The sequence below is a fragment of the Pteropus alecto genome, unplaced genomic scaffold (assembly GCF_000325575.1).
Source record: "Pteropus alecto unplaced genomic scaffold, ASM32557v1 scaffold195, whole genome shotgun sequence".
Classification (NCBI taxonomy): domain Eukaryota; kingdom Metazoa; phylum Chordata; class Mammalia; order Chiroptera; family Pteropodidae; genus Pteropus; species Pteropus alecto.
The window spans coordinates 5,811,831-5,828,321 of record NW_006438073.1 but is presented as its reverse complement, the minus strand read 5'-3'; the positions used below and the strand labels follow the sequence as shown (position 1 = coordinate 5,828,321).

Below are 16,491 nucleotides of genomic sequence, written 5' to 3'. Positions count from 1 at the left end.
AACTTCTGAGAGCAGGGGACTGGGGGCACTTCTCACCTGAGACCCTCGCACACCCGGTGGCCACTCACGTGTGTTGACCATCCAAATTAAATGTCTAACCTGAGGCACGCTGGATGATGACAATATCCACCCTCCAGAAATTTAAAGTAAAAAACATGCAGATATAATAAGTCAATTACAAAGGCAGAGTTTTATGACATACAGAAGGCAAAGTACCAAAAAAGATACACAGAGAATATACTGTTCTAATCTTCAGGATTGTTTGACATCATAACAATATAAAAATGAGAAAAATGTTAAGCGCGTTTAATTTTCTGTTTCTCTATTTTCCGTCTTCCCTTTCGTGTCCTCTGCCTCAGTTCTCCCAAGTGGCCACCAGAAGGTCTGCTGGTGGAGCAGAGTGGGGAGACGTACAGCTGTGAGAGGCTGCGCCACAGGGACAGTCGAGGGGGGCTGCTACAGAAAGCGGGGGTCGGGATTTACAGGGTGGGAGGATCTGGGCTCCAGCCATGGGGGAAGAGCTTTCGTGTGGGAAACTGATTGGAACTGAGCTGGATTCACGATCCAGTACTTGGGGGATGGGTGGATACAGAGAGACAAGGAGTTTGAAAGGAGCCTCGACAAGAAAACTGTCGTATGATGAGTGCGCCGGTGCCCAGGTGAGCAGGTCTGTTGTTCTGTTAAAAGAGACAGCGGCTCCGAGGAGCGAACTGGTTAAATTATATGCAGGACCATCTCGAAGCAAAACAGTGAAGTGATTACAGCGTCACAAGCTTATCTTCCACGGCAGGATTTTTCTGGAACAAACAAGTCTCGGTCCTCAGCCCCAGTAGTGAAGCCATTTGGATGCTGGTGGTTTCAGCCTCGTCTGCTCCCAGACAGCTGCTCGCTTTCCCCAAACGCACGTGGTGCTTCCAGCCTCCGGCTTTTGATTCCATTTCTCCTCCTTTTCTTCTTTTTTTTTTTTTTTTTTAACACCTTCTTCTTGATTGCTCTCTGCACACTCGGCTGTTTCTCCAGTCGTCTGGTTTGTTGATCTGCATGTCATTTCTTCAGCAAGCTTCATGAAGACAGAGCCCCTGCCTGCTTGATACACTTTTGCTTTCTCAGGCACAGCAGACACACACAGAAAAGTCATTCAGTGAAGGGTAGTGATTTGTCGGGTTAGAAGTCACTTCTTATTATTAGTGAAATAAAAACACCTGACAAATTTCTGATTGTGTCCCATTATCAATGAGACTTATTCTTCTGTGGTAGCTCATCGGAAGGCAAATCACCTCACAGCCACTAGGAGTCAACTGAGAAGAGACATTTGGATTAATACAGCAGCTACAATGAACCAGAAAATTTCAGTGTGCATCTGAATTATGAAATCATAAACATTTCAGCATAATACACTATTTTGAGCTCAGAAAAGAAGCTTTTTGTGCTTCTTAGATAATAACTGCCTCACCTGTAAGTGAGAAACTGAATCATTAATATTTATGGCTTCTTTGTAGCCTATTCTTAAAGCTACAAAATATAAAGATTTTTATGCTGTCCTACTCAGATAAGCATGCTTATGAATACAATAGTTATATTAGAAGATGTCTCTCTTTCAAATTGCATGCATGCTCATGTATGTCCATGATAAATATAAACCCAGATGTGTAAGTTCTTGAATTTTTGTTCAATTTTTTTTCAAAGTCGTCTTTATAAATACCTTTGAGTTTTCCTGTAGATATTCTATTTCAAAGTTACAAGCAAACGATTAGCTACAGAAAATAACATCGTGAACACCCACCACCCAGCTTTGTCAATCTCTGCTTCCACCCTGCTTCAGATAATGTCTCTGTCTCATCATCTGTAAAATGTGGATGACGATAATACTTATTTTGTACAGTTGTAGGTTACATGAATTATTATACGTGAAGCACTGAGAAGTGTTTCGTCTACAATGTTACAGAAATGTTAGCTTTTGTAATAATTAGGTAAACTTTGAAGACAGCTGTACAGCATCCCTCCCCTTCACTACGATCTCACTCCACACTCTGCCTTCCCTCAATTTGGTGTTGAGCATTCGCCTGCATTTTTTATACTCAATGTAATCGTACGTATCCATATTGTTTAATAGGATCTATAAACCGTAAAAATGGCATCGCACTATGTGACTACAGCATCCCTCCCCTTCACTACGATCTCACTCCACTGCTTTCCCTCAATTTGGTGTTGAGCATCCGCCTGCATTTTTTATACTCAATATAATCGTACGTATCCATATTGTTTAATACGATCTATGAACCGTAAAAATGGCATCGCACTATGCATAAACTGTGACAGCATTTTTCTTAACTTTATGTTTTGGAGATTTGTCTATTTGATACATTTCACCCTGGCTAATTCTTAACTCACTTCCTACTAGTCTTTGCTAAAATGTCATCCCACAATAAGAAATACTCTGAACCCTTTATTTAAAGTCATCCCACCCTGCTCTCATCCCCTTACACTGTTCTTTTTTTTTTCTTTTTGACATAGTGCTCATCAGCTTCTAAAACATTACACAATGTATCTATTCATTAGTTGATTTTTATTGTCTCTCGCCCTTAGAAAACAAACTCCAAGAAGGGATTTTCGTCTGTTTTTTGTTTTTCCACTAACCCGAGGGCCCTAATAGTGCCTGGCACAAAGGGTGCATGCACGTGGGTGCTTCTTGAAGGATTTTGTCTCTTCTCTTGATGGTCACGTCAGATGTTTTCTTTTATTGTTGCTATTATTACAAAAACTGTTACAGGAAATGCTCTTGTAAATATCTCCTTATATAATTGTAAGTTTCTCTCTAGTGTATACCTCCAAGTGAAATTGCCAGGTAAAAGGGGACTAACTTCAAGATTCTTTTTAACTGATTTAACACTTACCAAGTATTGGCTCTTGAAAAAGAATGTGTCAATAGTCCTTTGTAGACATAAATAAAAACCTATCAGAGAGACATTATGACGATAAGCTTGGTTTTATTCATCGAAGTGATAACGCTTTGAATGTGATTACGTAAAGTCCTACGGCTGACTTTGAATATAATTGCTCAGTCAAGATGTCTTAACGAATTTTCCATGGATACTCTTAACGCCTGACTCTCAGTCTAATTCAGGAGTGGCTGGAGACACTCACTAATCTGGCTTAACTGGAGTGGACAGGAGCTCATGAAACCCATTATAGACCCAGCCTGCACGTGTGCCCTGCCCTGTTTTGGCTTGTGATTAAATGTAGTTATTCAGTGTTTGGCTGCATTGTCTTCAGTCACGTGGAATCACATTTATTTCTGATGCTGTTTCATCGTTAGCCAGTTTCTGTTTCAAAGTCAGACTTAGAGGGAAAATCGAAGGTAACTATAATCGTCAAGACTGCGTTAGGGACTCTAAGCCATAGCCAAGAGAGAAAGTAATCCTCAGAGCGTTTCACACCAAAAGCCGCAGTCTGCACATTGCAGATTATCTGTGTCATGGCCAGTGCCAGTGACACATCAGAGAGCTGAAATCCATTTCAGTTTTATCCCAAGCCTGAGTGCTCACAGATTCCCATAGAACTCACGTATATCACCGTTGCCCCGTGATGATTTGCAAGGAGACTAAAAGGAAAAAATAGCAATTGAAGACTCATGTGGTTTTTAATGCTTTTCGATGGGATGTATTTTCTAAATGAGTGACCCCTACTTCACTGGACAGCTGCTGAAGAAATGCAGTCAAAGCTTTCCGAAAAAGTTGTAGTTCAGTTAATCCCCCAAAGGTGTTTTGTTTTTTGGTCTTTTTAACAGCTATCGGTGATTGTGGGATTGCCCCACAAGCTGATAATGTATTTTCCTGAGGAGATCCCAAATGAGATTGTCAAAGTCTGTACATATGGGAGCAGAATGAAATTAAATGTTGATTACAGATTCTAACTGGGGGAAAAAAAAACAGTTTTAAAAGTAGCCTTTATAAAAACAGATTCAATTCTGTCTTCAAATGGTTTTTTAAAAAAAAAAAAAATTTCTTATTCATTTTAATGCCAAACGGGCAACTCATTTTTATTTACGGCGAGCTCGGGTTTTCAGAAATCGACAAGAGATGAGTATAAGAGACGCAGAGATAACCGGGAGCAATTGTAGGGCACAAACCTGTGAGCGTATCATCAGCATAAGCCCAGAGCGAGATGAAATCGTCGTCTAAATGCCCAGAGAACCAAACGGGCTTTTAAAGCTGGTTCAGGGACGAGAAAAAATAGGGAAACGGCAGTAGGAGAAGAGGCCCTCGCCGAAGAGTTCAGCACAGTGTCAGCGGGTGGAGAAGCCCCTGCTTCTCGTTGCCCTGCTTTCCCGGGCGGAGGGAACATGTTCCACGTTAGAAAACAGGACAGGCAGTTTGAGGAGGAGCACGTGCCCGAGGACACGTGACCGGAACGAGCCCAGAAGGCGGAGCCCGCGAATGCGTCAACGCCCTTAGACTTCCAGAGCTCCTGTGTGTGACCTCAGAGTCCCTGCCGGGAATTTGGAGGCACCGTAGGGGATAGGACGGTCAGAGGTCAGGGTTCTACAGACGGATCGTTTTCATAGCTTTTCGAAATGAGGAAAGAGCGCATCTCAGAACTTGAAAAGCAATGGGTTTGACATCAGTTTTGGCCATCGACTACAAAAAAACTAAATAATAATAATGCAAGCACGTCTCAAGCCAAATGGAATCATTAATAGCCAACTCCGCGTCACCGAATCCGAATGTGGGGGTGTCGTTTTTGAAGGATGACGGCTCATCGTGAAACTTGTTTAAAGCGATAGTTGGACCTCGAGGTGCAAAAGTCGGGCCGCCATTGGAGACGGAGGAAGACGGGCCTGTGCTTGATGACAGGAAGAGGAAGGACAGGGCAACGAAGATGGAGAAGCGGAGGAACGGAGGAGAGCGGCCGCGGCTCCGCGGAGCACTGCTTTAAGGGTGGCGGGCTGACCTGCAGGGAGGCGAAAAAGAACGGGGCTGCGCGAGGGCCTCTGGCAGCAAGACGGGCCCTGCCCTGGGACCCTCTCTGTCCTCCACCCGCACCCCTCCCCAGAGGGGCCCACAGGACCCGAGCAGCTTCCTGGGTTCCTGGAGAGCTGGGACCTCGGACTTCCGCCCCGAGACTCGTAACAGGCTGTGTCTTCCTGAAGGCAGTGGCCGAGGGGTCACTCGGGCGGGGGGTTGGGCTGTGGAGCTGGAATCTGGGGCTGCAGCCTTCCAGGAGGTGGGCTGGGCGGGGACCAGGTCCAGCTGTCCCGTATAGCCATATTCAGGAGCAGACCGCCCAGGGCCTAAGCGGCCTAAATCACCACCCTCCGGAGCCTTGCACAGGGGTATGTGTCAAAGTAAGAGGGTGAAACATTTCGGTTGAACAGTTTTTAGTTTGACTTATAACTTTTAAATGTTCAGACAAATGACATGTTGTTTTACTTTCCCCGGGCCAACGAGGTAGGCGGCGCTTCGAGGGCTAGACCTAGCTATGGGGTCCTGCACGCGGAGTGGGCATTATGGGACGCTTTATCGAGAGGGTGCAAAGAAACCCATCAGTGTGGCGTCAGAGGTGGGATGGAGAAGCGAACGCGGCAAGAGTGAGACCTTTCATCCCAAAAGCCTGACCTTCAAACGATGAGAGCAAACCTCTCAAAACCTCCTCGGAACGCAGCGCCCTGAGGTCCCAGAGACTCGGTCTGTCTCAGGCCCCTCAGACTCCCCAGCAACTGGTCACCTGCCTGACGCTAAACACAGGAGTAAATGCGGCCTCGACAAATAAACGGGAGACCTCCTGAGTACCAGCTTTGAACAGAAAGGTCAGATCTACGAAGAGAGGGAAGGAAATGAACGCGTGGACGCTCCCTACGAATTCTCACGTGTCTTACACATCGTTTCAGGCAAATGCGTATTTATCCCAAAAAGGAGAAGCTTAATAAAGGCCTAAAATGATTCGATACGATTGCTCTCTCCCCAAACTAGAACTTGTATCTAGAAATATCCTTCTAACAGCAGCATTTTGAGCTGGTCCCCTGATCCCCTGAAGCCTGTCACTGGAAGTGACGGAGTCTATAGCGCACTGTTGGGACATTGCAGAAGGGAGTTCTGTACTAAGAGAGAAGCAGGTCTAGAGACAGTAATAGTTCTTTAAAAACTAAGATATTTTCATTCTTTAATACATGACCGTGTATCATAAATGTACCTTTAATCTTTGAAGAAATTAAATGCCAGCAAGTCCATAAAATAGAAGAATTAGGTCTGATTGTCATGGATACAAACGGAATCATCAGATTGCCGTTGGTCGCTATCTGGCTGTCTGAAGGAAAGCATTTTGCCATTTCCACGGGCTGGTCTCAATCAGAGTCAGGTCGGCAGACCTGGCCTCCATGTCCCATTGACAACAGAGCTCTGCTCTTGTTAAAAATCAGTTATTTTCACAAGGCCGGTAGGAAATGGAACTTTTAAAGAACCCTTTCTTGCTCGAATAGCGGTATACTAATATTTTGCATTTAAAAATTAAACCTTGCACTTAAAATATAAAATAATTCATTTCTGAGATCTTCAAAAACTGGCTTGAGGGCAAATAGACTTTCACTCCTAGGCCCTTAAATAACTACCCAGACTTGTCGAGTCATCTGTTTCCCAGTGCCCTCGTGTGTGGTAACCAGAAGGCAGTGACTCTCCCTCCCTTTATTTATTCATTCGGCACGTGTTTGTTGAGTGCTGCCCTTCTACGGGACGCTGTGCTAGTCCCCATGTCCTCGATAAAGCAGCGAGCAGACCACTGTCCTCAGGCAAGTCCCTGTCCTCACAGAGCCTGTTTTCGGGGTAGGAAAAGCAGATACTAACAAAAAAACTAGACACATAGTGGGAATGGTGATACGTGCCATACACATGGGCCTCAAATGCTTTTTAAGTCGATTTATTGACTTGTCATCGATGAGAGCTTTATGCACATACTAGCACATTCGCATCGAATGTATTCACTTTTTTAGAAGAGCAGGATGATGAAAGACCAGCCCCACCACCCAAGGAAGCCTGTGCTCCTTGTCCCTTCTCGTTCAATTTGTCATAGTCACACCATGGCGAACGCTTTCCACCTCAAATTCGTTTGGTGTTTGTTGTTGTTGTCCATAGATTTTTAATGCCTCTACAGGAGTATATTTTCTCCCCCAAAGACAAGAAGTACGCTCAGGTTAATCAGACTAATGTTATTGGTTTGAGGGTTAAAATATGTAGTATGTGAAATTCGGAACCTGTGGCATTTTCATACGCAAAATCTAACTCACGGCCATTTTTTTAAACCACGGTCACAGGGCAAAAAGCAGCTTGCAGACGCTGTCATCTTACTGAAACTAAACCTTTGCCTGAGACGCACGGGGCCCTGACCGACTGGCCAGGGGCTTCCGATCTCGCGTGCCTGCCGCCCTGCGCTGGCACCTCACCCTCATGTCACCGTCCCCTCAGACACTTGGTGCCAGACCGCGGGGCCCTCGCCTGTCGGGGGTGCACCCCCGGAATCCTCTCTGCCTCGTTCTTTCCTCATGAGTTTCACAAAACTAAAATACGACTCCGTGCTCCCGGGCGATCTAACACGCGAGAACGGGCGTGGGGCTAAATCTCCACAGTGGTTTTTGGTTGACTTGCAGCCAAGCAAATGGTCCACAGTATCATTTTCCTAACTGTTGAGATAATCAGCAGAATAGCAACTCTGAAATGAACTTCTCAGAAAGATCCTGCAGACCGCAGGTTTCGGTGGCCTCCAGTTGGAGAAACACAGCTCACGTGCCTCTTGCGATGCTGGGGACCCGGCTCTCCTCCCTTACGATGCTGGACGTATCCCTTGCAATTCACGGACTACGTTGTTCACCGAAACGTTTCCCTTGGGAATTCCATTCATTTTCGTGGACTCACGTCAGGCAGCGACGTCACCTGTTTACATATTTCTAAATCTTTCGTGCTACCTTACTGAATATTTTATGAACTTCTTTCTCAGCGTATAAATAGTATAATAGCGAGGACTATATCAAATAAAATTTCAAGAGCCAAAACTGTTTCAGCATTTTACATGGCCCCAGAACTTCAGAATTGGAACTAACCCTGTCAAATTTATCTCTAGAGTGTCCTGCATAGTCACTTAGCCTATGTCCGAAAACCTCCAGTTCCTAGCTTATAAGGCAATGTGTTCCATTTTTAAGTTAGAAATTTCTTTATGCTGGACCAAAATCTACCACTGTAATTTTTGCCTGTTGCTTTGAATAGCACCTTCTAGAATAAAGAACAAATCTAATCTCTTCTGCAAAGGATGATTCCCTCGCCCCGTGAAGACCTCCCGCCCCAGCCTGCCCTCCCCAGACAAACGCCCTCAGGACGTCTTACATCCCAACGCTGAGTGACTGAGTGACGGGAGAAGCCACACAGAGATGGCTCTGGTAGTTTGGGTCCAACCCAGTTTCTTAGGAGATACTTCAGTAGATTATGTGATGCATAGATCTTATCTCAAAGAAACAGGTTTTCATATTCATTTTGTTTCCAGAGTTAACATTATAAATGACTACCCACTAATACTGTGCAATATTCTATTTTAAATGATAACTGGACATGTACTGGAGTGTGTGTATGTGTCTGTGTGTGTGTGAACATATACTATATATATATAGGGGCGGTTATTTACTCGTATAACATATATATATGGGGGCGGTTATTTACTCATTTCTTTTTATACTGAAGAGAAAACAGGCAAAAGCTTGAATAGACTCCCATCAACTGAGCAGACAGAAGGTGACGGGCGCCAGGCCTGTCATGGCTGTCTTCCCAGGTCCTTTCCATGAGACGCCCTTTCCCACCTGAAATGCAGGATCTTTATGGTCTTGACAAAGCCTCCTGGAAGAACTAGGCAAGGTCCAAACTTCAGCCAAATCCTGTGAAGACGAGTCATCGGCTGCCTTGTCCCCACGTGCAGGACCCTGGCCTGGAGGGGGAGAAAACAGCCTGTGACAAATAAGTGAAATGAAGCTACACTCGCTCACGTGCCATCTGGCCTCGCAAAATCCTGGCTGTTTCTTAGGGCAAAGTAACATGGTGGGCAGAACTGACCCGGTGTCCTAGGGCTCCCCAAAGGCCAGGTCACTCCAGAAGGGGAGAAGAGGCCTGGCCCCCACCCCTCATTCCCCTCGTCCCCAGGATGGGGCCAGGCAGCAGCCAGGGCGCCCCGGGGCACGTGGCCTCCTGTGCTTCATTGAGGGCATTTTTCAGGAAGGCGTTTGCGGCCTCCCAAACGGCGACACTGGGTGTGGGGTCATAACTGTGCGTCAGGACGCGTCGCCGCAGAGAAGGAGAGTAACGCGTGTCATTGTCTCCCCCGCAGCCGGCTGCCCCGACTCCCTGGTTAAGGAGCTCCATCACTTCAGGATTCTCGGAGAAGAGCAGGTGAGTCCGCTTCTCCAAGGCCACTCCAGGGTGTCGCAAAGGACACTCGCACGAGGGGCGGGGCTCCTGGCAGGGAGGCAGAGTGTCTCCTGACCCTCAGCCCCCAAAGTCGGGGATAAAGCCACACCGGAGATGCGCGTGAGGGGACCCTTTTTTATCCATCAGACCTGACAGGTCGCTAATTCGTACATCTGCTGTCTGCCAGCGCGGTTTGTCTCAGACGCCAGCAGTGAGCAGGTACTACGTAGTGTAGTGGCAGCTTAGCAAACAGATCCGTCTGGGATGAATTACGCCCAAGGGACCAGCCGTCACAGACAGCCCTGACTTGATGTCTGCGGGTGAACACGAATGTCTTCCACCAGGTTCTGTACTTGGTGTGTGCTCTCTGCCTTTACAGCAGCTGCTCTCTCTACGGACAGGAGTATGTGACTTATATACAAAGCGTGTCCCATTTAAAGTAGATTATTTAAATTCTGTGTTGTGCTCAGTGAGACCTGTCAGATTTTAAATAGATATGCTAAGTAAATAATTCTGGGTTGCTAAATAATATATAAGGTATATATATATTTGTAAATAATATATACACACACATACACGCATATACTTTTGACTGCTTAAAAATAAATCTCTTAATCCTCATATGGAATTACAGACTCCATATTATAATGTCACATCTTTACGTCAAGTTATCCTTGAAATACACCAAGTAGCTGACAGCTTCGTGGCTGACCTACCTTATACCCTCTTACTGACTTTTTCCCCAAACATCGTCTTTGCCAACTCAGCAGAGAATGTGCCAGTGGGGGTGTGGCTGCCCCGTCTCGTAGATGAGTTTTGGTTTGTGTGTTTTCCTTTGCTATGGGCATGTTGCAAAGTTGGACTGTCCATTCCCAACTCGAGGTTAAAAACAGAAAGAGGTTCGTTAGGGGCAGATAAAAAGCTGGATCACTTCTAGCTCCTTGAGTCAACAGGCTACATACAGTGCGCCTCCTCCATATTTTCATACCGCAGATTTCCAGAAGAGTAGGCATAAGCATTTATTCAAACACAAACAAAGTTAATTATCCTCCATTGCAGGTAAGGGTGGAGAACCAACTCCCCCAAATGTGCATATTTATGAAAACATCTTTATCTCCGCCATTTTCCTGTGAAAGCCTGAGAGATTTCCTACGGCAGGAATCGCCGACTGACACCCCGATATTTCTGCTGAGACAATGGAGCCCTCTCTTCTAACTTGGACCAATATTTACAAATTGTTTTCATGTTTGCTTTAGAGTCATTGGGTGATTAGTAGGGAGAGAAGCCAACTGCTACCATCTCCTTAGATTTACATAAAATTCGGGCCACTTTGCATTCTCCTAGGCATCGAATCCATCCATAATCGAAATCGATATTACTCCGATTAGCTGTATGACGCGGCCACACCGTGTGTCACAGCAATATTGATCTATTTTTCCTAAAACAACTGTGCTTCCTTCTCCCCGCTTCATTCGGCAGATACTGACTGAGCACCCACTCGTGAGCCATGTCTCGTTCTCGGTTACAGAGAGCGAGAAAGAAGAAATCCTTGTCGGGCTCACATTCTAACTGGGGGAAGCGGGGTTGTGTTATATACACGCGGACACGTTCCCGATCTGTCATGTTAGATGCTCGTCGCCGTGATGGAGAAACATAAGCGTCTGGGAAGGGGGTTTCCAGGTGGAGATAAAGCAGGTTCAGAGGCTGCGAAGTCACCGCGCGTAGTGCTTATGTTACAGAAAGGGCGTTTTTATAAAATAGAAGGGATCGTTGGAATAAGGTGGGAAGAAACGGGACAGAGCAAGCACAGAATTCGAGGAGCTTAGCTGTACAGGGCAGCAAAGCGAACGAGGTCGCTGGGAGTGGGAGAGCGTGGGGGTTGAGAAAATGTTCTCTTTTATGGAAAAATATGCATCGTGTTTCCATGTCGATGGGAGCGTGGGGAGGTTGCTGGTGCAGAAGGAAGGGAGGAGATGGGTCGACGTCCTCGATACAGCCTTGAAGTGTAAGCTTGGCCTGCGGCGGCTCCACCTGCTTGCAGCGGGGAAGGCAGCAAAGGTAGGAAGGTTTTGGCTGGTTGTTTCTCTTTTTCCAGTGAAATAGGAAGCAAAGTCAGCAACTGGGAGCAGAGACAGGAAAAGAGTTTCACAGGGAGAGGGTAATGAAAGTGTCCTTTGGAGTGGAGGGAGTGAATAAACTTAGGAAATGGATGAGTTTGGTATGAGAGCGAACACTGGGCATTTTTCTGTCACGTGCAACTGCGTAGGCGCAGGTGTCGAAGAGGCCGAGTGCGGTTTAACCAGCTCTCCAGATAAAACAAGAACAAGAGTGAGACAAAGGGCGTGAGGGCGACCGCAGGAGTGGGCGTGAGGACGGGCGCGAGGTCCAGCTGGGGAGACGCGGGGCGGGGAGAGAGGGATTGGGGAAGAGGGGTAGATCCACTGGGTACAGCTCCCGGTGGGTTCAGAGGACTTTTGGAGTTTGGGTACTGGAAGAGTTTATCTGGAAAAGTAGGTGTTGGCCAAAGAATGAGATGCTTGGCCCTGAGGTCACGGAGGCGGTGCGATGACAAGGTCAGGGAGGACCGGGAATGTGGGTGGCTGAGGGGATGGAGGACGAGAGGACCAGAGAGGTCGAGGTCGTGGACTTGGGGAGCCAGCGCGTGGGAAGCGTCGCCCATGTGGGCCCTGAGACCCTCCAGAATCGTCACCAGAGCTACGGTGTGTCAAGAACTGAAGCTTCGAGACGTGGGGCGGGGCCGGGGAAGAGGATGGAGGGGCAGAGGTGGGTGTGAGCCGACTGCTAGAGAAGACACAGTGGGGCCCGAGGCTTCGAAACTCGGAGCTAGAGGGGCGCAGGAGAAAGGAAAACCGTTCCACGTGGGGCACCGCAGAGCAACGCTCGGCGGCACAAAGTGGGTGCCGCCAAGACGTTTCAGGGGCCAAAGGGGAAGTAGTGTCTGTCCTCAGGCACGAGCCAGTTTCCGTGAAGGAAAAGCATGAAGATGACGTTGGGGGAGTAGACCGAAGTCACAGGCCAGTTCCCACCGACTGACCTCGTGCCCCTCAAGCTCAGGGGCGGGAGCTGGGGCAGCCGAAGGATGGGGTGGAGAAAAGGGGAGTATGGAGCTGAGCCTGGGGTGGGGGTCACACTGGACAAAAGCCAGGGACCTCGTTGGTGACTCATATAAACAGGACACATCAGTCACGGATATTTCTATCCTGATGATACGTGACAAAACCTAGTGGGGTCCTGACAAACGGTGGCCTGAGGCCCCACCACTGCGCCCACGAGGGTGGGTGGCCTCGCCAGGAGCCAATGAAACTCTCTGGCTCTCTCTGGATGCTTGAGACAACTTATATTACGTGCTGAAATGAAAATTTTATATTAATGGGTTTTAGAAGTGCCCTTGGACGGTCGTTTTAGTCACTCTCTTATTTGGCTTTTCCATTTGTAGAAAAGGAAGGAACAGCCATCTCCTAGAATTTCCGTGAATAGAATTGAAGCATAAGTTGCAAATATTCAGTGCTACCCTAAAATGCTTCTCATTTAAATACTATTTATACTCCATCAATAGACTGAACTCGTAGCAACGAAGTCCTTGGAGAAGAAACAAAGAAGCCAATTGGTTTTGACCTCCTTTCTGGAAGATTCCACAGCCATTGCAAGCTGAGATCCTTTTTGGCATCCTGACTTCAGAAACATCTGAAAAAGAAAAAAATTCATAAATCGCAATCCAGGACACAGTCCGTGGCTCTAATTATATTTGAGTCGTTTGATCTCTTTTCTCCTTACGTTTGCTTTCAGCTTCCTAATGATTGTTTTTCTCTGCAGTGAACCAGGTCCTGCCCTTTCTCTAGCCAGTTTACTTCATCAGTCCACGACAGATGTCCAGGGTGAAGAAAACATTATTAGCAACAGAACAGAGAGTACAAACAGCAGTGTGGCAGGCACCCCACAGAGGCTGTCACCAACACCCTTGGGGCTAACTACCTGCAAATGAAGAAAAATAAGACGAAGATTTCTGAACATCGAAGGAGGTGTTTTTTAAAAACAAATTCTAAATCCGTCTAGAAAATAGAGCATCTGCCACGTAGCACGAAGACGTGGATTAATCAGAAGTTTGCGTTCCTCTATAAAGTTATTTTAGATGTTTTCATCCAAAGAGGAAGTGCTGTAATGCGCTTTCTCGTTAGTTTCTGAAACGTGACTGAGATTTGTTTTTTTAGTAAAAGGAGGAAGAAAGGAAGGAAGGAAGTGGAGGAGGCGTGGCATGGGGGAGGGGCCGCCGTTAGACCCAGGCCCTGCGTTCAGAGGTGGGCTTGTGGGTTCCCCGCCCGCCCGTGTGGAGCCCAGAGGGGACCGGCGACTTCTCGGTGACTGGGTGGCCTCGCCTATTACTTTGCAGGGGGGATGGGGGATGAACGGCGTAGGTGGTGTTGGCACGGGCCCTTGGCACAGGGTCGCAATTCAGTGAACAGTGTCTGCTCCATGGGGTTAAGTGAGAGGACCCAGGTCACTCCCACGTGCTCGTGCTAAGGCTTAACAGAAGCCAGAATTTGAGGGGGAGGAGCAGGACAGGCTCTAGCCCGTAGGGGGGTTGCTTTTGTAGCTGTACCTGAGTGCCCCCAAAAGGATCATCTGGAAAATTCCACGACAGAAGGAAAACAGCCTCCTCCCTGCTCGCAGAGGGTTTGGAAGGCCGCGTGCAGCTCCTGGGCTGCTGACAAGCCGTGACTCATTCTGACAGAACGTGTGCCGGTTCCCTCGGGTTTCGGCTTTACCCGGTTCCCCTGTACTCGTTTCTTGCAGTTTAAAAATCGAGGTTCCTCCTTGCTTTCTTTTCTCAAAGCGTGCGAATTAAACATCACGATGACGCTGCTGGTGTCTCCCGCATAGGACAGGCCTTCTGAAAGTTCTCCCGGTTGGGGTACCAAGGCCCAGCTCCTTCCCAGCCCGATCCCTCCCTTGGTGATTGGCCGTATGTACCATGCAGCCGGTGGCCAGGAGGAAAGGCGAGGCTGGCCAAACCATCTGGGGCTCGAACCTGTGAGCTTTGCTTCATTACAGAACAATATTCTGCCCAACCCAACTCTTTCTAATGACCTACAGACCACCAAACAACGACCTCTATTCGATTATACTTTCCTAATGACTCATTATTCAGATTCTTAAAATACCAGTTTATTGAAACTTCTATGAATTTTATACTTTAAAATGGTTCTTTCCTGTTCTTAAGAGAATCTATGAGCATACACATAAAGACTGAATAATTTGCTCCCCAAATAAATAAAACATAAACCATAGCAATGAGTTCTAGATTTTACCCAAATAGGTCACACTAACAGAATGCATTTTTACTGATGAAATAGAGGAATTTTTTTCCCCCTTAGGTGCAGAGTAGTATGACTCATTAATATTAACATTTATGTTTTCAAAACTTTTTGCAGATATTATGTTGTCAACTCTAAATTATCTTAGTTATTTGTCTATGGATAATCCAGATACGGTGAATGTCTGGACACTTGCCAACTGACATAGCTTAAACAGCGTAAGTTGGCAGGTACATGCACAAGCGCACACACACTCACTGTGATCCAGAGACAAACAATGCATAAGTGATTTTTTAGAGAATTTGTTGCTTTGGGGCTCACCCGAGAGTGGATTCCATACTGACCCAGTCCACATTACAAATAATTCACATTCCTCCAAGTTAGTTCTGTTTATAAAATGCTATCCAATATTGATAAGGAAAAAAGCCTTTGGAAATAACAGGGGTATCAACGGGTCAGGGTTGGTTTCTTTGCGCCCCTCGGAGTTCATTAATCACCACGATCGGACACATGCTACACTCGAATGAATACGTTCTGTTCTACATAGTGCTAATTTGTCACAACTCTCCAATAAATATATAATAGAATTCTTTCGTGCCCTCTCAACTTTGCGCCTAAGTGGTTGAAAGGAATCTCTGGACGTGTGGGTCATATCTTGAAGAGAACTAAATAAGGGCCTCTGCTGACGGTCCTTATTTAGACTACCTGTCTGAATTACTTCCCGGCGGTGTTAAATGTCCTGTGACTTCTAGCACATTTTAGCTCTCCGTCCAATGACTTTCTCATAAATTTGACAATGTTAAAAAAAAAAAAAAAGTAATGTATTCAGTAGGCATAGGTTTTATTTCAGATGTTCTGTCTCCTTTTTAATCATCAAAAATTATCAGGCATATAAGTTAAAATATTTGTCTTCCTTTAGAAAGGGAATTATATGTTCAGATGCTCCTGAATGTATCATAAATAGAATGAATATAACAAGGCCCTTTCTTATAAATTCTTTAGCTAATGAACGGAAGGAGGAACGTGGACTTGCATGCTCCATCAGTATTTGAGACCACCACAGATGCAGTCAGCAAGAATTTCTGAAGTGTGATGGGACTTTGTCCATTAGGTCAACGTCTTCCTAGATAAAAAGCTATTGTCATAGTAGTAAAATTGCTTAGCTAAATTAAATAGGTAAACAATCTATCACCAAATCAGCAGATAGCCAATTACTTAAGAGCAATTTATTTAAAATAGAACAACAGTTTATGTAGGTAAAACCATCCTACATCACTCTGTTATCAACCACCAATGCCACCGATTATTTTATTAGAATTCTTTAATTAATTGACACTTAATGGAGTAAGATTTCATTAATCCATTCTGCAACTATTTATTGGGTACCAACTGTGGACGAGGCGCGCTGAATTCGGGAGCTATGAGTACAGGGAAGGGGAGCGGGCCCCGCAGAGGGCGCACAGTGAGATCTGGGGCCGCCCCCTCTTCAGCTTCGTGAACGCATCCAGCACAAACAGCCGTCTCCTCCTCTGTCACTTAACGCGGCTCCCTGGTCCGTTCTTGGCATATCGAGTTGTACTCCAGGCAAGATTTAAGAAATAAGACCTCTGAGAAGTTCACAAAATGACCACTCATGTGAAATCTCTGTTATATACACTGTCTCCTCATGCACCACTTGATAAGATATCTTCATTTTTATCCCTGGATAATTGCCTAGCTCATGA

General features: G+C 46.2%; 1 protein-coding gene across 1 annotated transcript in view; it reads left to right on the top strand.

Moving 5' to 3' along the window:
• PRKN (parkin RBR E3 ubiquitin protein ligase) overlaps window positions 1-16,491 on the top strand; it is an 833,405-nt gene that overhangs the window by 663,736 nt on the left and 153,178 nt on the right. The window contains exon 8 of the mRNA XM_015591869.1: window positions 9,355-9,416. Coding sequence (XP_015447355.1) covers window positions 9,355-9,416 — 62 coding nt within the window. The remainder of the gene's footprint in view (window positions 1-9,354; window positions 9,417-16,491) is intronic.